The sequence below is a fragment of the Heptranchias perlo genome, chromosome 15 (assembly GCF_035084215.1).
Source record: "Heptranchias perlo isolate sHepPer1 chromosome 15, sHepPer1.hap1, whole genome shotgun sequence".
NCBI lineage: Eukaryota > Metazoa > Chordata > Chondrichthyes > Hexanchiformes > Hexanchidae > Heptranchias > Heptranchias perlo.
The window spans coordinates 11,567,018-11,591,165 of record NC_090339.1 but is presented as its reverse complement, the minus strand read 5'-3'; the positions used below and the strand labels follow the sequence as shown (position 1 = coordinate 11,591,165).

The following is a 24,148-nucleotide window of genomic DNA, read 5'->3' as shown; positions in this document are numbered from 1 at the left end:
TTTTGTCAATTACCTTAAATCTGTGCCCTCTGGTTACTGACCCTTCTGCCACTGCAAAACAGTTTCTCTTTTTATTTACTCTATCAAAACCGCTCATAATTTTGAACACCTCTATTAAATCTCCCCATAACCTTCTCTGCTGTAAGAAGAACAATCGCAGCTTCTCTTGTCTCTCCACAGAACTGAAGTCTTTCATCCCTGGTACCATTCTGATAAATTCCCTCTGCACCCTCTCTAAGGCCTTGACATCCTTCCTAGAGTGTGGTGCCCAGAATTGGGCACAATACTCCAGATGGGACCTAACTAGTGTTTTATAAAGGTTTAGAATAACTTCCTTGCTTTTGTACTCTAAGCCTTTATTTATAAAGCCAAGGATCCCATGTGCTTTTTTAACAGCCTTCTGAACTTGTCCTGCCACCTTCAAAGATTTGTGTGTGTGCACCCCCAAGTCTCTCTGTTCCTGTACCCACTTTAAAATTGTACCAGTTAGTTTACATTGCCTCTCCTCATTCTTCCTACCAAAATGAATCACTTCACACTTCTCTGCTAAATTTCACCTGCCACGTGACTGTCCATTTTACCAGTCTGTCTATGACATTCATATGCCACTATCGACACTTCTGGCCTCGAGTGTTTGAAATGGGCCCTTTTTATACTTCACTTGCAATTTTGTCCCCTCTGGACTCAAGAGCTTCCTGATCTGTACAACTCACTACCATGTCACATATTTACACACTGAAGCTCTGGGTGACCCTCTGTTCCTTTACAGCATTGATAGATGTTTATTTAAAGATGGGTTTCACAAAGTTCTGGACAGTGAAATTACATCTTGGAACACCAGCCAGCATAAGAACACCTGACATGTTTCTCCAAAATTCCCTTTTCTGCTATTTTAGTAGTGGCGCTAACTTATTTTAAATGGGCCAAGACTGTCACAGAAGCAGCAGAGAGGACTTTTTGTTAATTACATTAAGCGTTCTTATCCTAGGGTGTAATGTCGTAGTCTATTTATTCTGTGTGTGTTCTGTATTTCATGGTGCAAATACATTAACAAATTTTGGGTCATATATTCTGCCCTTCTCTTATAGTACGTTAAATTTGTGATTTTTTTTTTTTGCCCCGTTTACAATGTGCTGTTAAAGAGGAGATTATATTCCGCAGCTGTCGTAGTCCTTGCCACTGATTTTTATTTATATTTATGTGGTAACCTTCTATAAAATCATAGAATGTTATAGCACAGAAGGAGGCCATTCAGCCTATCATGACTGTGCTGGCTCTGTGAAAGAACTATCCAATTAGTCCCACCCCTCCGCTCGTGTCCCCATAGTCTTGCAAATTTATTTCCTTTTGAAGTATATATCCAATTCCCTTTTCTATTATTGAATCTGCTTCCACCACCCTTTCAGGCAGTGCATTCCAGATCATAAGAAGTTATGTGTGGATGTTGACTGAGAACAGGGTTGGACCTCGCTGTGATTGCCCCGGCAGTTGAACAGCCGCCAGCAGTCACAGTCCGGGCCTGCATGGGAAGAATTGCCATTTTGCTGAAGTATTGGAGGGCCACTGACACCTACTGGGATTGTAACCCAGCATGCCCTTCAGCAGGACACAAGAAGGGGTGAAAGTTGAAAGGGTGGGAGGGGAGAGGGGAAGAGATTTTAACCAAAATAAAGTTTACTTTGTTGTAAAATCCAGTGTGTTAGTCAAACTCAAGCTATTTCCACGACAGCGAAATATTCACTTGAGTCACGTAGATCTGCATGTAACAAAACAGCCTCTAATTTGCATGTCATTAAAACTTGTATGAAGACATGACTCATGCAGTGGATGAGGTTTATCACACAGCTCAGCAGCAATTGGTTACAACAGCAAACTGCATTTATATAGCGCCTTCAACGTAGTTAAAACATCCCAAGGCGCCTCACAGGAGCGATTAACAGACAAAATTTTACACCGAGCCACACAAGAAGAAATTGGACAGGTGACCAAAAGCTTGGTCAAAGAGGTAGCTTTTAAGGAGCGTCTTAAAGGTGGAGAGAGAGGTAGAGAAGTGGAGAGATTTAGGGAGGGAATTCCAGAGCTTAGGGCCTAGACAGCTGAAGGCACAGCTGCCAATGGTGGGATGAAGGAAATCGGAGATGCACAAGAGGCCAGAATTGGAGGAACACAGAGCTCTCGGAGAATTGTAGGGCTGGAGGAGGTTACAGAGATAGGGAGGGGTGAGGCCATGGAGGGATTTGAACATACTGTCCTATTTCTTTTAAAGTTTCATTCCACTTTTTCAATTACTGGGCGGCAGTGGACTAAATATTTTACAAGAAGCTTGTGGGTCCTATCAGTTCTACTGTGAAGTCAATCTCTGATGTTGTACCTGTGTGCCGATGGAAGTACCCAGAAATAGGTTAACAGCCCTGTTATTACGGGTTTGACACTGCAAAATTAAATGAGTAAAGCTCACCTTTTAGACACTGAGAGCTCTTTGCCAGCACACTGTTACGCAATAAAATTCGGTCCTATGTTTTATTCTCATGAGGAGAATGGCGGAGAATTGAAATGCATGGATTGCGTTCTGAGGCATGGAACACATGAGATCACATTACATTCTGGGATTTTGCCATGGAGACAGACAATTAGTGACCTAGAATTACTGTGTGCTGCCAAATGTAAAAATTCTGTCGACCTTCAGTTGAGAAATATTCTTATTTTAAAAAAAACCACAACTCTGGTTTGTTAATGAGGTAATTTTAATAGGATCAGAGATGATCCTCTGAAATTTCCTGTTTATACTGAACAAATCTTAGTCCTGACGATGAGGTAATGAATATTCCCTGTTACTTGCTTGCTGCATAAAAAAATAGTAATATCTCTAATGATGATTGAAAGGGCAGCGCATTTCTCAGGAGTTTCCTGGGTGGGGGTTCAGATGCTACTTTTGTTGCAGAATGACACAAACTGTAATCTAGCTGTTTGCACACCAGTGTTGTAATTTTTCAAAATGTACACTGCATGATTCTATGATGGCAGTACTGAATGTTGTTAACCTGCTTTAATCTGCCACCTCACCAATGCTCACATTTATATTTGCATAAAAAGATTTGAGAGTGTCCATCGCGCTTCAGATGAAAATACTAAGTTTTCGGAGCGGGACCGCATTCCGGCTCTAACCCACCTACTCCCAGGTTTGGCCCAGATGCGTACGGATGCGCGCACACTTCTGACACCTGGACGTCTCACCGGCACTTAAAGCCGGCGGGCCAATATTTAAAAGGGCCAGTTTAGGCATTTAAACCACTTAATGTGATTAACTTTTTGTGTATTGTGTTACACAAACCATTTTAACTTTCTCTGAATGTGTCTCCCGTGGCCTCTGAAACACGCCATGGAAACGGAGGCGAGTTGCAGCCGACCCTCATTTCGACCTTTAAACCAGTGATTGACACATCTGAATAAAAGGTGAGTTTTTGCAGCTGGCACTCAGTTCTCTCAGACAGACCTTTGACTGGGAGGTGTTTGTGTTTAGACTGAGATTTCTTTGTTGAGGCTGAGAATTCTTATGTTCAGACAATTTTATCTGTATTTTGAACCCCCTCAAACTGCCAACATCAGAATGGAGTGGGGAGGCTCAATGGATTTATTTCACAGTACATCTGAGGAGGAGGCTCATCACCATCCACTACAGGCACCCCATGCAGTTCTGGGATCTGCAGGTCCACAAGACAGAGGTGCGCCGCAAGGACCTGGAGAAGAGCAGAGAGGGGAACAACGGAGGGGCCGAGGTCGCAGGAGGCACTACCCACATGAGAGGGTCTACAGACAGAGGCTGAGCTTCCTGGACCTCTCTGAGGAGCAGTGCCTACACAGGCTCAGATTGAGTCGCCAGGTGGGCGCAGACATCTGCACACTCCTTCAGAGAGAGCTGCTCCCAGCTGAGCCTGGTGGTCACGCATTGCCCGTCGCAGTTAAAGGCACCACTGCCCTCAATTTCTTCACCTCCGGATTCTTCCAGGACACCACCAGTGACATCTGCAGGATCTCTCAGTCGTCTGCATATAAGTGTATACAACAGGTCATGATGGTTTGTTTGCCAGGGCATCCGACTACGTTAATTTCCCCTGTGATAACATCAGCCAGACTGAGAGGGCAGTGGGTTTCAACTCTCTGGCTGGCTTCCCACGGGTGCAGGGCGCAATTGATTGCACAAAAGTAGCAATCCGAGGACCTCCACATGAGCCAGGACTTTTCATCAACTGAAAGGGGTATCACTCCATCAATGCACAACTGGTGTGCGATCACTGGAGGAGGTTTCTGCAGGTGTGCACCAGATTCCCTGGCAGCTGCCACGATTCCTTCATTTTGCATGAGTCCAACATCCCGGCCCACTTCCACACACAAGACAGAATTAAGGACTGGCTCCTTGGAGACCAGGGCTACTCCCTGCAGACGCGCTCATGACACCTGTGAGAAACCCCACCAACGAGGCACAGCAGCGGTACAACGACAGTCACATCACCACCTGGTCTGTCATTGAACAAGCCAGGTGCCTGGATCGATCTGGGGGAACCTTTCAGTACTCACCAGTGATCGTGTGCAGAATAATAGTCGTGTGTTCCGTCCTGCGTCTTGCACAACAGCAGGGAGGGTTACAAGTGGAGGAACTCGAACACGCTCATGAAGCAAACTCAACTGTAAGCAACATTGGAGAAGACGGTGAGGAGGAGGAGGAGGATGAAGATGGGGAACCCATCACCAGACCACACATGGCTGCCTGCGATGCCAGGGATTCACTCATATCTAACAGATTCTCATAATGAGATCTGCAAACTGAAGATAGTGAACTACTCAGACCGCCTGGAACAACCATCACCAGAGACTCCCCCCCCCCCCACCCTCACTCCTCTTGCACAAAATTGTCCTTCAACCACAAATACACCCATTGTAAACGTGTGCCCAGTGGGTGCATCATGTGTTGGCATTCATGATGAAGCGTATGAAAGGGCGATTTCGCAAAAGGGACTCAAGAATGGGCAAGACGTGGCAGTGGTGGTGAGAATTATAACATTTAATGTGCATTTAACAAAGCAAATATAAATGAAAAACATGACATTCCATCAGACACCCTTGATCATACCCTTGGTAATTACAAAACCTTAGCTTTCCTCTTTCTACCGTTTCTACGGGTGCATCCTCTGAGGTTTCAGCAGAGGTAGTGACAGGTTAGTCAGGTCCCTGCCATGACTGCTGAGATGCTCTCGGCCTACATCCTCTGGGCTTTGGAGCCTGTGAAGGCCCCGCCAAAGACTATTCCACCTGCACCTGTGCAGTGGCAAACTCGGCCATTGGGAGAGGAGGCAGTGTTGCGGGTACTGGTTGAGAGGGGGACAACAGTTGAGACGTGGGAGCGCTTTGAATGGAGTCTCCACTTCCATGTCCCCTTCCACCATCATCCCTCCCCTGGGCCGGCGCAACATCACTCCCACCACTCTGCTGGACAGCAGGCTGGTGAGGAGATGTGACGCTTTCTGTCTGCCTGTTTAAGGTGGCAGACATGTTGGCATCCAGAGTCCGCATGGCTGTTGTCATGGCCTAATTGGACTCATTTGAGAGCCGTGCTTGAAACTCAGTGGAGGCTGCCAGTCTCTCCATCGCAGACATTCCCGCACATACCTGTGCCACCAATCCACTAATGCTGGAGTTTGACTCCTCCATCCCCTCCGCTGTTGTGAAGAGTGTACATGACACCTTTTCCATTACCTCGCAAAGGTACAGCTGTACCTCGATCATTCTTATTCTCAACGATGGCCCCTAGTGTTCATCACCTGTGTCCAGCTGAGCAGAGCTTGGAGAGGAGTGCGCCCACCCGACGTGGACTCTCCACAGCTGCCCCTCCCACCAGTGTCTGTTCGTGTTCACTTGAGTGGTGAATCACCAGGTGACAACCCAACTATTTGTCTAACAGAACCCACCGAAGTGCCAGTATCTGCATGGTGCATGGCTGGATATGACGGTGCACTCTCAGAGGAATGGAGCTCCTCTGAGGAATGAGCAAGTTATTATCTTAATGGCAAGAAACTGGAAAGTACTGCAGTACAAAGGGATCTGGGGGTCCCAGTGCAAGAAAATCAAAAAGTTAGTATGCAGGTGCAGCAGGTGATCAAGAAGGCCAACGGAATGTTGGCTTTTATTGCTAGGGGGATAGAATATAAAAACAGGGAGGTATTGCTGCAGTTATATAAGGTATTGGTGAGACCGCACCTGGAATACTGCATACAGTTTTGGTGTCCATACTTAAGAAAAGACATACTTGCTCTCGAGGCAGTACAAAGAACGTTCACTCGGTTAATCCCGGGGATGAGGGGGCGGACATATGAGGAGAGGTTGAGTAGATTGGGACTCTACTCATTGGAGTTCAGAAGAATGAGAGGCGATCTTATTGAAACATATAAGATTGTGAAGGGGCTTTTTTAAAATTAGTTCACGGGATGTGGGCGTCGCTGGCAAGGCCGGCATTTATTGCCCATCCCTAATTGCCCTCGAGAAGGTGGTGGTGAGCCGCCTTCTTGAACCGCTGCAGTCCGTGTGGTGACGGTTCTCCCACAGTGCTGTTAGGAAGGGAGTTCCAGGATTTTGACCCAGCGACAATGAAGGAACGGCGATATATTTCCAAGTCGGGATGGTGTGTGACTTGGAGGGGAACGTGCAGGTGGTGTTGTTCCCATGCGCCTGCTGCCCTTGTCCTTCTAGGTGGTAGAGGTCGCGGGTTTGGGAGGTGCTGTCGAAGAAGCCTTGGCGAGTTGCTGCAGTACATCCTGTGGATGGTGCACACTGCAGCCACAGTGCGCCGGTGGTGAAGGGAGTGAATGTTTAGGGTGGTGGATGGGGTGCCAATCAAGCGGGCTGCTTTATCTTGGATGGTGTCGAGCTTCTTGAGTGTTGTTGGAGCTGCACTCATCCAGGCAAGTGGAGAGTATTCCATCACACTCCTGACTTGTGCCTTGTAGATGGTGGAAAGGCTTTCGGGAGTCAGGAGGTGAGTCACTCGCCGCAGAATGCCCAGCCTCTGACCTGCTCTCGTAGCCACAGTATTTATATGGCTGGTCCAGTTAAGTTTCTGGTCAATGGTGACCCCCAGGATGTTGATGGTGGGGGATTCGGCGATGGTAATGCCGTTGAATGTCAAGGGGAGGTGGTTAGACTCTCTCTTGTTGGAGATGGTCATTGCCTGGCACTTATCTGGCGCGAATGTTACTTGCCACTTATCAGCCCAAGCCTGGATGTTGTCCAGGTCTTGCTGCATGCAGGCACGGACTGCTTCATTATCTGAGGGGTTGCGAATGGAACTGAACACTGTGCAGTCATCAGCGAACATCCCCATTTCTGACCTTATGATGGAGGGAAGGTCATTGATGAAGCAGCTGAAGATGGTTGGGCCAAGGACACTGCCCTGAGGAACTCCTGCAGCAATGCCCTGGGGCTGAGATGCTTGGCCTCCAACAACCACTACCATCTTCCTTTGTGCTAGGTATGACTCCAGCCACTGGAGAGTTTTCCCCCTGATTCCCATTGACTTCAATTTTACTAGGGCTCCTTGGTGCCACACTTGGTCAAATGCTGCCTTGATGTCAAGGGCAGTCACTCCCACCTCACCTCTGGAATTCAGCTCTTTTGTCCATGTTTGGACCAAGGCTGTAATGAGGTCTGGAGCCGAGTGGTCCTGACGGAACCCAAACTGAGCATCGGTGAGCAGGTTATTGGTGAGTAAGTGCCGCTTGATAGCACTGTCGACGACACCTTCCATCACTTTGCTGATGATTGAGAGTAGACTGATGGGGCGGTAATTGGCCGGATTGGATTTGTCCTGCTTTTTGTGGACAGGACATTCCTGGGCAATTTTCCACATTGTCGGGTGGATGCCAGTGTTGTAGCTGTACTGGAACAGCTTGGCTGGAGGCGCAGCTAGTTCTGGAGCACAAGTCTTCAGCACTACAGCTGGGATGTTGTCAGGGCCCATAGCCTTTGCTGTATCCAGTGCACTCAGCCGTTTCTTGATATCACGTGGAGTGAATCGAATTGGCTGAAGACTGGCTTCCGTGATGGTGGGGATATCGGGAGGAGGCTGAGATGGATTATCCACTCGGCACTTCTGGCTGAAGGTGGTTGCAAACGCTTCAGCCTTGTCTTTTGCACTCACGTGCTGGACTCCGCCATCATTGAGAATGGGGATGTTTGCAGAGCCTCCTCCTCCCGTTAGTTGTTTAATTGTCCACCACCATTCACGACTGGATGTGGCAGGACTGCAGAGCTTTGATCTGATCCGTTGGTTGTGGAATCGCTTAGCTCTGTCTATAGCATGTTGCTTCCGCTGTTTAGCATGCATGTAGTCCTGAGTTGTAGCTTCACCAGGTTGGCACCTCATTTTTAGGTACGCCTGGTGCTGCTCCTGGCATGCTCTTCTACACTCCTCATTGAACCAGGGTTGATCCCCTGGCTTGTTGGTAATGGTAGAGTGAGGAATATGCCGGGCCATGAGGTTACAGATTGTGCTGGAATACAATTCTGCTGCTGTTGATGGCCCACAGCGCCTCATGGATGCCCAGTTTTGAGCTGCGAGATCTGTTCTGAATCGATCCCATTTAGCACGGTGGTAGTGCCACACAACACGTTGGATGGTGTCCTCAGTGCGAAGACGGGATTTCATCTCCACGAGGACTGTGCGGTGGTCACTCCTACCAATACTGTCATGGACAGATGCATTTGCGACAGGTAGATTGGTGAGGACGAGGTCAAGTAAGTTTTTCCCTCGTGTTGGTTCGCTCACCACCTACCGCAGGCCCAGTCTAGCAGCTATGTCCTTCAGGACTCGGCCAGCTCGGTCAGTAGTGGTGCTACCGAGCCACTCTTGGTGATGGACATTGAAGTCCCCCACCCAGAGTACATTTTGTGCCCTTGCTACCCTCAGTGCTTCCTCCAAGTGGTGTTCAACATGGAGGAGGACTGATTCATCAGCTGAGGGAGGACGGTAGGTGGTAATCAGCAGGAGGTTTCCTTGCCCATGTTTGACCTGATGCCATGAGATTTCATGGGGTCCAGAGTCAATGTTGAGGACTCCCAGGTCCACTCCCTCCTGACTGTATATCACTGTACCGCCACCTCTGGTGGGTCTGTCCTGCCGGTGGGACAGGACATACCCAGGGATGGTGATGGAAGAGTCTGGGACGTTGTCTGAAAGATATGATTCTGTGAGTATGGCTATGTCAGGCTGTTGCTTGACTAGTCTGTGGGACAGCTCTCCCAATTTTGGCACAAGTCCCCAGATGTTAGTAAGGAGGACCTTGCAGGGTCGACTGGGCTTGGTGTTTTTTTGCCGTTGTCGTGTCCGGTGCCTCGTGGTCCGATGCCGGGTGGTCCGTCCGGTTTTATTCTTATTATGACGTTTCGTAGCGAGATTTTACAACTGAGTGGCTTGCTGGGCCATTTCAGAGGGCAATTAAGAATCAACCACATTGCTGTGGGTCTGGAGTCACATATCGGCCAGGCCGGGTAAGGGCGGCAGGCTTCCTTCCCTGAAGGACATTAGTGAACCAGATGGGTTTTTACGACAATCCGGTCGTTTCATGGCCATCATTACTGATACTAGTATTTTAATTCCAGATTTTTATTTAATTAATTGAATTTAATTAATTAATTGAATTTAAATTCGCCAGCTGCCGTGGCAGGATTTGAACTCATGACTTTGGATTTTAGTCCAGGCCTCTGGATTACTAGCCCAGTAACATAACCACTATGCTACCGTACCCGATCGGGTGGATGCGGTAAGGATGTTCCAAAGGATGGGTGAAACTAGAACTAGGGGGCATAATCTTAGAATAAGGGGCTGCTGTTTCAAAACTGAGATGAGGAGAAACTTCTTCACTCAGAGGGTAGTAGGTCTGTGGAATTTGCTGCCCCAGGAAGCTGTGGAAGCTACATCATTAAATAAATTAAAAACAGAAATAGACAGTTTCCTCGAAGTAAAGGGAATTAGGGGTTACGGGGAGCGGGCAGGAAATTGGACATGAATTTAGATTTGAGGTTAGGATCAGATCAGCCATGATCTTATTGAATGGCGGAGCAGGCTCGAGGGGCCGATTGGCCTACTCCTGCTCCTATTTCTTATGTTCTTATGAATTGCTCTCTTCCATGGCACATGCCTTGACATCAATCCTTGAAGGCCCTGGAAGAGAACGTAAAGCAATATTGACAATCATTGCAGAAGCTAGTTTGCAATGAGCATCCTGAGGTGAGCAGCAGGTCAATCATTGAAAACATCAATTCATGATGTGTGTGAAGGATGTTAAAGTTCTGTCACCAGCTGTTTGCAAGTTGCCAATCTCACCATCTCCAATGGCCAGGCATTCAACCGTGTGGCTAAAGTCCATCACCTCCTCCTCTGCACCTGTCGGGCACTATTTGTGATGGCCCCCTTCCAGTCCTAATCCCCTCCCATGCATTTTGTGCTCTCTTCTACAAGGGGAGAAAGAACAGACCTGTGAGTGACTGAAGGTGATGTGTTCACCCGATGGATGCATTGCTTTGGGTGAGGCTGACAATGAAACAGATTCATAAGAGGGTGAATATCAGACTGATTCATCACATTGCATCAGGATTGGAGTGAGTGGGAGAGGTGGGTGAATAAATGGAGAGGTGAGGAAGTGCACAGAAAGTGAAGGTAAGTTAATGATGAGACTTAAGTGATGTGATGGAGTAGGCTTGGCAAGACAGAGTGAGGGGGGGTGGGGTATTGTACACCACAGGATGTAGTTGAATCAGTAACTGTACTTACTTTTCCTGACCTGGTTAGGTCATTAAAACGCTTCCTGCCTTGTACCCATGACCTTGACACTGTGCTCCTGCTGCTCAGCCCCTCTACCACCTATAGCCAGACCTTCTTGGTGGCAGAGGCAGGGCACTTCCTCCGGTCAGCCGGGTACAGTATCTCCCTCCTGCTCCTCACACCGGCCAGTAGCAACTCAAGAGAAGAGTCGTTAAAGCGAGGTGCTGCCTTACTCCTTTGATGCTGCATTTCTGAACATTCCTCCTTTCTCCCTCAAAATCCATGGATGCAATGGCCCTTTAAATACTCCAGTTCCCAGCACGCCATTTAGGAGCGCCGTATGCCCGCTGCTTAGCTTGAAGACGTGAAACCCAGAAGTTACATTAAGGGTCTTCAATTTAGCCACGATCGCTCGAGCCGACGCACAGAACATTTCTCCGGGTTTCCCATGCGACTGTTCACCACCCCCCCACCTTGCTCAGTTTCCGCTCAGTTCCCGCTGCCATGTTAAAATTATGCCCCTGGTTTTCATGGGGAAACTGGACACGTGGGTTGGGGGGTGGGTGGGAGGTTAAAGTAGCAGCTTTTTGGAGCGGGACCACAACCGGGCTCCAACGCACCCACTTCCGAGTTTAACCCAGACGCGTTAGGATGCGTGCAACAGAAACCTGGAAGTCCAAACCCCACTTAAAGCCTGTGGGCTGATATTTAAAGGGCCAATTCAGGTCGTTGAAACACTTTTAGGTAGTTAATTTTTTGGTGGATTCTGCAACAGAAACGGATTTAGCTACTCCTGAACGTGTCTCCCGTGGCTTCTGAAACACGGCATAGAAACGGAGGCGAGTTGCAGCCAAAGCTCACTTGGCCCTTTAAACCAGTGATTGACACATCTCAATAAAAGGTGGGGTATTGCAGTTGGGCACTGAGTTCTCTCAAACCTTTGGCTGGGAGTTCTTTGTGTTTAGACTGAGATTTCTTTGTTGAGACTGAGAATTCTTGTGTTTACATAAATTTACCTACATTTTGGAGCCCCTCAAACTGACAAGATCAGGATGGAGGCCGGAATGGATCCATTCCACAGTACATCTGAGGGGGAGGAAAATGAAGATGGGGAATCCATCGCCAGAGCAACCGTGCACATTGCTGCCCGTGATGTCAGGGATTCCCTCATCATTAACAGGTTCTCATAATGAGATGTGCAAATTGAAGACTTTGAAATACTCAGGCCGCCTGGAACAATCACCACCACCAATCACCCCCCCCACCACTTCCTTTGCACAGAACAGGCCTTCAACCAAATATACTCCCATTGCTCACCTCTTCTGCCACCTCCATCCAAGCATTTTTGTTACAGAAACAGGTTTCTTCCTGCCATCCATTGGAAACATTTACCTCGCTCCTGGCTCTCACTGTATCCAGCAGGGAGGCTTCATCAAATCTAGGGGCAGCCTTTGCTTTCCTGGACTCCATTTCTCCATTCTCCTTCAAAATCCATTCTTGGACTGGCCCTTTAAATAGTGGGCTTTACATTGAGTTATTCGGGTGTGGAAGAGGCCCGCTGCGCAGCTTGGAGACGCGAAACCCGGTAGTGAAGATAATTGACTACAATCGAGATGGGAGCGCAGATTTCCATGCACTCACTTTGCCTCCCCCTTCCCCACACACACATCCACCCACCTGCTGACTTCCTGCCGCCATGCTAAAATCATAGCCGTGGTGTTCGAGCCCAAAGATACCAGTAAAAATCCCAGAACACCGTGCAATAAAAAGGTAATTTGACTTGATTCAGTCACTGGCCTTGAGAATACATTGCATGTTACATAAGATAATGCACCCCTGATATTAAATAGCATAGCCCCAAACTCACTGTTAGCAATACCACAATCAGATCTGCATATATATATGTGTTACATACTTGGGTACTGAATTTAAAATACCCATTGGTGAGATAATGCATTAATGAGAGAGATATATATATATATATAGAGATATATATATATATATATCTCATTAATGCATTATCTCACCAATGGGTATTTTAAATTCAGTACCCAAGTATGTAAATGCTGGACCCTGTCTTGCCATATTATGTCAGTAATATTATTTACCCATTTGTATTAGAGCCAGCTGAGCTTATGGTGTAAGTTTATTCGTTCCCAGAGGCTCCAACTGAACATGCACAGCTCTTCCAGTGAGAAGTGCAGTCCTGTTACCAAGTCTCCTGTTATCCTGCATTTCCCTGCTTGCAGAGGAATTGCAAGTCTCCAACAGAGAGCCTTTATTATACTTTATAGACTGAAGTTTAAAAAAATTAGGGCCTTGAAGTTAGTCTCTGATGCTTGGGTAGGAAGGCTGATGCATTAAGTGTTAAATCTTTTAATTATTAAAACTGGTTAATGCTTTCGCTAAAATAGCAAAATTAATTTCAGACAAATGCATTAAGCTTTTGTAGTCGTAGCATAATTTCAGAGCCTTGGCACATCTGTATACTTTTTCTATATTGCCCTCATCTTTCTAAATTGATAGTCACCTATCGTATGCCCTTTCCATCTTACTCATATCCAAGCTATGCTTCTTGTAACCATTAATTCCTTAGCAACTGATGCAGAACTCTCTACCTGTTATATAACTGTTCTTAACCTCTGTAAGGATGAAATTCCAAAAGTCATAGACTCAGGTTCACTCTCAACAAATCTGGAGTACGGATGTTGCCTCCTTCAGGGGACAGAGGCAGCCCCAGTGTCTGGGAATTGCAGAGCTGAATGTGTTACATCGAGTCACATCGAAACTACAGCACAAATACAGGCCATTCGGCCCAACTGGTTTATGCCACCATTTATGCTCCACATGAGCCTCATCCCTCTGTACTTCATCTAACCCTATCAGGATATCCTTCTATTTCTTTCTCCCTCATGTGTTTATCTAGCTTTCCTTTAAATGTATCTATGCTAATTTCCTCAATTACTCCCTGTGGTAGCGAGTTCCACATTCTTACCACTCTTTGGGTAAAGAAGTTTCTTCAGAATTCCCTATTGGATTTATTAGTGACTATCTTATATTTATGACCTCTAGTTTTGGACTCCCCCACATTTTCTCTACATCTACCCTATCAATCCCTTTCATTATCTAAAAGACCTCTATCAGCTCACCCCTCAGCCTTTTCTTTCCTAGAGAAAAGATACCCAGCCTGTTCAGCTTTTCCTGATAAGTATATCTTCTCAGTTCTGCTATCATCCTTGTGAATCTTTTTTGCACCTTCTCCAATGCCTCTACATCCTTTCTATAGTGTGTAGACCAGAACTGTGCACCATTGTGTGTGGTGATTTATATGGAGGAGCACGGCAGCAATGATTACCATGTGATTCGACATGGTTGGGGAAGTCATTGCATTGTCTGCTTTGTTCCTTGTTTCACACACTGGATGCCCTTCAACTTATAACCTTAAGGAATTGATACAGTTTTTGCACTGTATCCTTCCCTATCCTATTATCAGAATTTCCTGAAAATCCACTTACATCAACTTAATATTTCTTTACCAGCACGAGTCAAGTCAGTGAACAGTAGCTGGAGGCATAAAGGAAGAGAGAAAGAAAGCCAGGCTTGCACTTATATCGCACCTTTCACAACCTCAGGACATCCCAAAGCGCTTTGCAGCCTTTGAAGTACTTTTGAATTGTAGTCTTTGTTATAATGTAGGGAAACACGGCAGCCAATTTGCGCACAGCAAGGTCCCACAAACAGCAATGAGATAATGATCAGATAACCTGTTTTAGTAATAAATATTGGCCAGGACACCAGGGAGAACTCCCTTGCTCTTCTTCGAAACAGTGCCATGGAATCTTTTACATTCAACCTCTCATCTTGGTTTAACCTCTCATCCGAAAAACAAGTATGTCATCACTACACAAATGTAGTTATTAAGCAAAACCTGGCCTCATTTCTAATGCTTCGAGCAAACAAAACTTTTCAAAGGATTTTTAGTTGTGTGACATCTGCTTAACTGATCCTAACTGCCTCTTCAGTAATCCTGAATTGGATCAGGGGTGTACGTTTGCTTATGTAACCTATATTTACATAGACAGTAACTGCTACATGAACAGGATTCCTGCTTTAGTGAGTAATGGGGACAGGTCCTCCAATGGTCTCATTAAACCGATTCCTATCTGCCATTTGGGAGTGTTGGTGAGTCAAAAGTGATCAAATGTTTGACGGCTATATGCAATGCCTGGACAAATCGTACTAAATTTAGAGTAGTGGAAAGGATCCTTTAGGCTATACAGCTTGTGTTAAAGTGTTTGCTATATTGAAGCAAAGTCTTCTGGTATGTTTCAAGAAATCTGCTTGCCTCCTTATGGGGAGAGACAAGTTACTGAATTGCAGTTCATTTTTATGTAACAACAAATGTCAGTGTGTCATTGATAATTATTACAACTCTGAATTAGTTCAGTCACCAAGTCCATTTCCAGTTGCATCCGGAAAGATGTTCAACGTTTAGTCAAAGTTGGCAGGATATGCAAACAGGGCAGCAGTAAATTTAAAAATGTGCAAAACCATTTCTGATACAATAAGAGTCAGCCATGGCTCAGTGGTTTACACTCTCACCTCTGGTCCAACTTGGACCATCGTATCATTGGGGCATTGGCTTGCATTAGAGTCACCTGGATCCTTGTGGGAAGAATCTTAACCCCTAGTGACAGGTCCAGGTGTCATTGGTGAAACAGGCTGGCTGATCGTTTATTAACTGACTTAACAAATAGACCCCACTTCCAAATAGTTAACAATTGGCTTCATCTCATTGGGTACCTCCAGTCCAAAGTTAAATAAGAATCTCTTCACACTGAAAGACAGCTAACCTTGCATTTATATAATGCCTTTCACAACCTCAGGATACCCCCAAAGCGCTTCACAGCCAATGAAGTACTTTTGAAGTATAGTCACTGTTGTATTCATAGAATGATACAGCACAGAAGGAGGCCATTCAGCCCATCGTGCCTGTGCCGGCTCTTTGAAAGAGCTTTCCAATTAGTCCCACTCCCCCGCTCTTTCCCCATAGCCCTGCAAATTTCTCTTTTTCAAGTATTTATCCAATTTCCTTTTGAAAGTTACTATTGAATCTGCTTCCACCACCCTTTCAGGCAGTGCATTCCAGATCATAACAACTCAATGCATAAAAAACATTCTCCTCATCTCCCTTCTGGCTCTTTTGCCAATTAGCTTAAATATGTGTCCTCTGGTTACTGACCCCCCTGCCAGTCAAAACAGTTTCTCCTTATTTATCAAAACCCTTCATGATTTTGAACACCTCTATTAAATCTCCCCATAACCTCTCTGCCCTAAGGACAACAATCCCAGCTTCTCTAGTTTAACTAAATAACTGAAGTCCCTCATCCCTGGTACCATTCCAATAAATCTCCTCTGCACCCTTTCTAAGGCCTGGACATCCTTCCTAAAGTGTTTTGCCCAGAATTGGACACAATACTCCAGCTGGGGCCTAACCAGTGATTGATAAAGGTTTAGCATAACTTCCTTGTTCTTGTACTCTGTGCCTCTATTTTTAAAGCCCAGGACCCCGTGATTACAAAGTACCCCTCATCATCTTCAAAAAAAAATGTTTCTCATGCAAATAATATAATTTGTAGATTAGAATGGAATTACTACAGGCATTGTATATACTAGATTGGTTATAGAAGGGAGTTGCAGGTACTGTTGGAATGAAGGATCACTGCGCCCTCTAATTAGAGACTCTAGTCTATCTAAGTTTATTATATTCAGCTTGAGATGAAGCCCATTGGCATTATCCACCTGGGCAGGTCATGCCCCTCCCCACCCCCCCCCCCCTTTAGTGGAGCTGATTTTAACTACCAGCAGAGAAAGGGTGGACAGCGTGTGGAATGTGTCTGTCACTCACCCATTCTTGCCAATGGGAGGCTTGAGACATTTGAAGGCCTGACCTCGCACCCATTCCACCACCGAGCTGCGGGCACCAAATGGGCGCCTCGCTGCATCTTGCCTGTTCTGGAAGGGTGGATAATCAGCCAGCTCCCACGTTGAGTTGGCTGACAGGAGGAGCCGCACAGGGGTGAAGGGTGGGTGGAAGAAGGAGGTGCTCCTCGGGGTCTTCGGATGGGCCTGCACCGGCCTGGATTTTATGGGCCCAGGAGGATTACTCCTGCTTCCCCTGGCCCCACCAAAAAAAAAAACCGAGATATTTCCAGAGCTGTTTTGGTGGCTTAGAAACATAGAAAATAGAAGCAAGAGTAGGCCATTCGGCCCTTTGGCCTGCTCCGCCATTCAAAATGATCATGGCTGATCGTCTAACTCAATACCCTGTTCCCGGCTTACAGCGGTCTCTTTAAGGACGGCTGGTCAGGCCGTTCAGCGCTTGTCGCAAATGGTGCACGCTGTGCCCATTTGTACCTCGAAATTGCAATCGGGGTCTTATGTATGTCAAAGGACCCCGATTTGCCTAATTTAATGAGGCTTTGGCCTGATTCAGATGGACACCTGGGCAACCCTTGTAAAGGCCTTGGGCGGGAGGGATCAGAGTGGGAATGGGGCGGTAAGTGCAACACTGATTTTTGGGGCCGTTTCCACTTGGCAAACCGAGTTTAAAATCAACCCTAATGTGTCCACGAACTTGCGTTTGCCATCAAATGCCCAACAGTCCAGAAAGAGTCAATGTTCCATTTGTTGTAATGTCACCAGTCACAATAGTGCTAACAACTCTCAAACTGAAGGGATACAGCAGCCGTGTTTCCATTTGTCCTTTAAAAAAGTCCCTGAGTCCTGGGTAGCTACAATTTTAAATTAAAATATATAATACAGACATTTTATGATTTGAAACTGATAGAAGTAAGTTGTAACAGAAATCTATGTGGACCAAAACCCTGCGATATTCTGTGCATTTCTGATAAAATACTTTGTTAAATCTTGGATGCCATTTTAAAAACGATACCTGATTCGGCTGAAATGATCATTTCCTTTCCCTGTAACATTTCATTTTAATCCTATTAGTCTGACCCAGATTTAAAGAGTGTTATTTGTAGGTTAGTCAATATCGTGGAGTGAGTCACAACACTTATTTCAACGGGGAGGATCTGACTGTATTCTTATTGGTGAAAGCACAGCTTGAATATTTTATAAATATCATCAGCTGATTCCCACATATTCACCGTTTTATATGCTTAGAAACTATAATTCTTAATTAGAAATGTAATCAGTACCTCGATATGTTCCTAGTGCTTGGCTGAGAAGGACTACTAGTAGGGATGGTCTGAAGGAGCACACACTAACTATTGTGAAAGGGTAAAATAATCAATTGCAACGTTTACAAGAACATTGCATGATTCATGGGTGGTTTTAATAAAACTGTATTTTGCAATGGTTCCTATGTTCCTATATTTTGCAGTGGGTCCGATGTTCCTATATTTTGCAGTGGTTAACAAGGTAGTTAATATCTTTTTTACATAAAATGTAAGTGTGTGTGTACAGCGCTTTGCATCTGATGTTCATTCCTCAGATTTCAGACACTACACTTCAATAGAAATCTTAACTTGAAATAAGGGAAAGAAAGCCAGCCATTTCTTGCAGGGTTTTTTTTCTGACTGTGATAACTTAGCTTCTCCCCAGTGGTAGGAGCTGGGACTTTACTAGCTGCAGCTAGTGTAGAGGAACTCCCCATCTTCTGCCCCCACTAAGAATTGTCCACAGGATGAATAATTCAGACCATCTCCCCGCAGTAGCCTTAAAGGGATTGAACAGGCAAAACACAGTTCCATCTTGGTAGTTAAACGCCACAAGTATGGCCCAGCTCACAGTCTTATGACCAACTCTGAAGGTTGAAACACTAGCAAGTCGATTAGGATAACATCACAGACCACTGGAAGTCCATGTGGTTTCTAAACTTCTCTAAACCCCCAGACTGAAACGGCTTGTCACTTCCCTGACTCTGCTCTAATTTTCTACTCTATGGCATTTGGGTTCTGAGTGGTTAACTGCGGTATTGAGCTGTGGGGCCTACTATTATTTCCAAACAACCACCATGGCTATTTGCGGAAGGAAGTGGTGATTGCTAGTTAGGTGACTGGTTGAGGGAGCACAGCTGCAGTGAATGCATCATGAGACAGGAAGGGCCAGTGATACAGGAATATTTGTACATCCATTATAATGGGGGGAAATGACACAGCCACTGTGCATCTCAACAAGGTTTGTAATCAGTAATATGCAGTTTCTATCACCCTGCAGTATGTAGGACGGGGAGGTTCAGACTGTAACCCATGGGCCATACGTGGCCAAGGACCCCTGTCAATCGAGCTCACAAAGCCTAGGCACCCTATTTCTATTTTGTGCTTAAATTTCATACACACTGGTATATCCTGAAATTTCCCAGACCTGCAAGTATGGAAAGGACTGTTGCATCATTGGTGGATGAATCCCAAATTAGAACATCAAGATCTCTTGCCATCAGTAACTTGGAATATATGCAAACCAATGGAAGCATTGAGTTAAATTTTCTATGTAGTCTGTTTCGTTCCAATGAATGTGCTTAAGAAGACCAAAGGATTTAATGTTCTTGATGTAGGATATTCTTATTTTATGTCTAACATCATTAACTGATTTTCTTGCCTTTTCAGGAAGCCGAAGCCCTTGCAAAACAGAAAGCGTAAACTCCAATTTCCTCGCACACCGATATTATCAGCAAAACAGACCATCCGGTGTGAGCAAAGAATGTTTTGGGACAGAGTAGAATTTAACAGAGAGGACCAGTTGGGATTTGTGAAAACCTCTCTCACTTAATTAAAACACCCTGTAGATTTTATTAATAACTAGTGACTGGGTGACAATGGACCACCGGGTTTATATTGAACATGTTATCGACTATAATTACATTTTATTTTAGCTTATTTTTCTACTTGGTCATCTGATCTGATTTATGCAGACAGCCAAAATGATACCAAAAAAGCAAGTTATAGCAAAATGGAAAACATTTCTTAGTTTTTTTTTATTGCCGAGTTTAATACTTTTATTTCCGACAATCCCATAAAACAAACTGTCGATGCCACAGTTTTGACGTTGAGGTAATTTCAGTTCTAATCCCACTTCTCTGCTCCCCCCCCACCCCCGTAGCCCTGATCTGCACCTGTTTCAGTTATTTATATAACGTATACAATGCTTGTTATATTTCATTGAGCCAGATCTTGCTGGAAAAATAACGGTACGTTCACGACGCACGCTGTTATTAATGTGCAAATCGACCTTCAAATTCAGGGGATTGAGATATGCCGTGAGGTGTAAATCTCCAGAATTTGCTGGTCGATTTACGCCACTCCGCCATTTGCTTCGCACAAACGGCATCTCGCCATTAGCCGCACCGTTATTTTTAAGAATTTGTTGGATTTACACATTAATTGCCCATTAAATCCACCACAGAAAGTTAAGTCTGGTAATTAAAAGCGTATGTGCCCCTTTAACGACATGATAATTTTTAATGCAATATCAATCAAACTCTTTGGCCCAGAATGGGAACAATTTAAAGTGTTCAACCTCATTCCTGTATGTAGTCAATTGTTGTTAGGGATTTTTAAAATGTCAAATTTTAATTTTTTTTTCTTTTCCTTTCTGTCTCTTTTTTCTCTCTCTCTTAATCCAATCTTTCTTTCTTTCTCTTTGTGTACCTGATTTGACTCTTAATTCACTCACTTTCGTCGTTCCTCCCTTTCTTTCTCAATCCTTAAATTTCATTGGTCCCGTTGTTCATTAAGATCCCAGATGCCCTATTGCCCTCTCACACCGTTATGAGCTCACACTTCCAGCAAGTTCGGGCGCATACGTCTTTAGCTGAAGGGTGCAGGAGAAAGTTTAACTAAAGGCGCACGCTGTGAGATGCCCTGCTCCAGCAAGACCCAGCATTACCTTACGCTGGTCTCCTTGAACTTCAATCCTGAACCAAAGGGGAGAAAAAAGGTCATTTTTTCCATTTTGCCTTGTGCATGAAGTGGAGAATAAAATCATGTTTCAAATTTTTAACAACGATCGAACAGGATTGGCTGGAGGAAGACTTTGAGAACCTCAGACACATTAAGGATAGATTAAGTACCATTAAACCAAAGCCTCTCCTTCTGACTCTCCTATAATGTACTGTGTGCTGCATCTGCTTATTCTAGTCCAATGTGAATGTTTTATTTTTTCAGTGCAGCATCGTATCTGGGTCAGTTTTATGTGCAACCTGAAATTGAAAGATGACAGGAAGCAGGATGTATCCAATTTTCTTCAAAGTACCAATTCTTTTGCATTCAAAGTGCTTCGGTATTCAAGTAAATTTAAAGTTGCATTTCGACACAACCTCAACCAAATCTGGCCTTTTGTCTTATGTTTTAAGATAATTATGTGGCAGTTGCTTTGATCTGTTTAATGGCAGGAGGAAAGCTCCCTCCCCAAACAATCTGATATCCAAAGGTGGGATTTCTCATTCTGTTCCTGCCATTCTTTCAACAGTTGATAGCTGATAACATTCATACTTGCACCTTGATGATATTGGAAAAGATTTTAGAATGCTTTATTAGTGCCATCGCTTTGATGCTTTCAATAAAGTCTTAAAAGAGTCTCTGAGAAGGTTGTGGAAACATTTTTGTGCATTAAACCAGCTTTACTAATAACAGGGCAGATACCACGTACCTTTTGTACTAATACAGTCCCCACCGCTTAGAGCAGACGCCTTCGTGCCAACACAATTTGTTTGTTTATGCGATAGCTGGTATAATGTACGTGACATCTGGGGACCCAGAGTGCCAGAAACTGTTAGGATTTGCTGAGTGAGAGATGATCTTAACCAGAGGATCTTAGTTTTCGTTGCCAAGCCTAGCGTAAGATGCATGTTCTGTTACTTTTTCCTGAAAGATTTTAGTAAGATCTCTACGTGAGCAATGCAAATACTTCTGCATAAAGGCTATTTGAAATATTTGTTGCTCCTTTGGGAATAATTCGAAGTATAGCCATCCAGTCTGCACAGCAATAGAACAAAATTCCTGGAAATCTCTGGCAGTTTCTACCCGAAATAAATGTAGTATTACATAGTATTACATTGTATTACATAGTATTTACAGCACAGAAACAGGCCATTCAGCCCAACAGGTCTATGCCAGTGTTGATGCTCCACATGAGCCTCCTCCCACTGTACTTCATCTCACCCGATCACCAAATCCTTCTATTCCTGTCTCCCTCTTGTACTTATCTTGCTTCCCCTTAAATGCATCTATGCTATTCACCTCAACTATTCTGTGTGGTAGCAAGTTCCACACACTCTGAGTAAAGAAGTAATGGAGCACCTGAGATGCTACAATTTGCAACTTTGAAATAATGTTAATCGCTTTTTTGGCCAATATAAGTGACTGCCCGTTTTAAATGTGGATGTTTTAAGGGGTGGAGACTGTATCGTGGTTTGAGAATGACTTGAGAATGCAAGTTCACTATGCGTGAATCATGCACAGATTCTGCACTTGTGAAGCTTGATCTAGTAGAAGACATTCTCGGAGCCCTCTGCCAGTGTGGCGGAGTGCCTGCGGATTTCTGATGCATGCTGCCTGCAGGTTGCCATCTTACTGCTGTATGCCAGCTCCTGGCATGGACTTAGAAAGTGCCATGTGTTGTTGCACAGTATTTTCCATCGATCTGCGGGAAACATTGTAGCTTATGTGTTTAAAGAAACCTTTCATTGTAGAGCAACATATGTCTGTGATTTTTGCATTTGCTGTTAAGATCATGTATACTTAAGAAAGAAAAAAATGAAATGAATAAATATTACATTTGATGCAGACTGGTGCTCCTTCTTTAACTGCTTGTGACTGTTTCTGTTGCAGTCCTTTAATCATTGCTTTGTTTTAACCTTCCTTCTTCCCTCTCCCCCCCCCACCCCCCCCCATCTCGTAAAGGTGCTGGTTCATACTGGGGCACAGATCCACAGAAGCTAGCAGCCCTCAAACTGGCTGTGACCCTAGACATTACACATCATCCTGTCCTCATACACTATCCACACATGTACAATCTCCTGGAGGACGCTGGATAGCAATCACGAATGTCCTTGATGATGGACAGGTTATGGATGAGGGAACTGAACCAGGGGTCAAGGGATACCTCAAGGTTCCAGTCATTATTAAGAAGGACTGAACCTCTTATTTAGTCTGAGATGGGAGCTGAGTATGCAGATGGAATTGCCGGCGGTGTGTGGTATTGGCGGGGAACTGAAGAGAATGGCTGTGGTTTTGCTGACACTACAGTGCAGTAGTGAGGGAGCGCTGCACTGTCGGAGGTGCTGTCTTTCAGATGAGACGTTAAAACGAGGCCCATCTGCCTACTCAGATGGGCGTAAAAGATCCCATGGCACTATTAGGAAGAAGATCAGGGGAGTTCTCTCCTTTGTCCTGCCCAATATTTATCCCTCAACCAGTATGACTAAAATAGATTATCTGGTCATTAGCTCATTGTGGGATCTTGCTGTGCGCAAATTGGCTGCCGCTTTTCCCACATTACAACAATGACTACACTTCAAAAGTATTTCATTGGCTGTAAAGCTCTTTGGGATGTCCTGAGGTGAAAGGCACTATATAAATGCCAATCTTTCTTTGCTGACAGTAAGCTGGAGGTAGTCTTTGCTTGCCCCGGTCTTAATATCAAATAACCCCTTCTGAGCACAGGGGCGCTCAGGTTAGTTAAAATACTGACTAACTGACCACAGACTAGGGATTGATTTTGTCAGTGTGGGACAGAGCCATTCAGGGTGTCATTGAAGGAGCTTTTAAGCATATAAAATGATTTTTGGAACATTGGACATGTGATTTCAGGGCTTACTGTCAGATACCAAGGGCTCGAATTTAAAAGGGCGGCAGGATGGCAGCGGGGGGAGGGGGGGCAATGGGCACGGGGTAAACCCGAATAATAAAGATTTACCATTCCCCACACGATCGCGACTCAATTGGTGCAACTTAACCTTGTTTCCGGGTTTGTCGTCCAAAAGCTGTGCAGTGGGCGGACTACATACCCATATGACAGGCTGTCAGCTGGAGTCTGGATTTAAAGGGCCATTGATCCAGTGGATTTTGCTGGAGCAAACAGCAAGAAGACCCAATGGAGCAGCACAGGGGCAAGGCTGCTCTAAGATTCAGTGATGCCTCACTTCAGCTGCTACTGCCCGGGGTGAGAAGGAGGATGGAACTATTTTACCCGGCCGACAGCAGGAAGTGCCCTGCCTCTGCCCCCAAGGCCTGGCTCGAGGTGGAGAGGAGGTCACCAGCAGGAGCAACATCTCTCGCAGTTGGGTCCAGTGCAGGAAGCGTTTCAATGACC

At 45.2% G+C, this 24,148-nt stretch overlaps 1 protein-coding gene across 1 annotated transcript in view; it reads left to right on the top strand.

Moving 5' to 3' along the window:
• The window catches only part of LOC137332864 (adapter SH3BGRL-like), a 75,961-nt gene extending 53,341 nt beyond the window's left edge, over positions 1-22,620 (top strand). The window contains exon 4 of the mRNA XM_067996842.1: positions 19,444-22,620. Coding sequence (XP_067852943.1) covers positions 19,444-19,476 — 33 coding nt within the window. The 3' untranslated portion in view covers positions 19,477-22,620. The remainder of the gene's footprint in view (positions 1-19,443) is intronic.
• Positions 22,621-24,148: the final 1,528 nt, after the last annotated feature.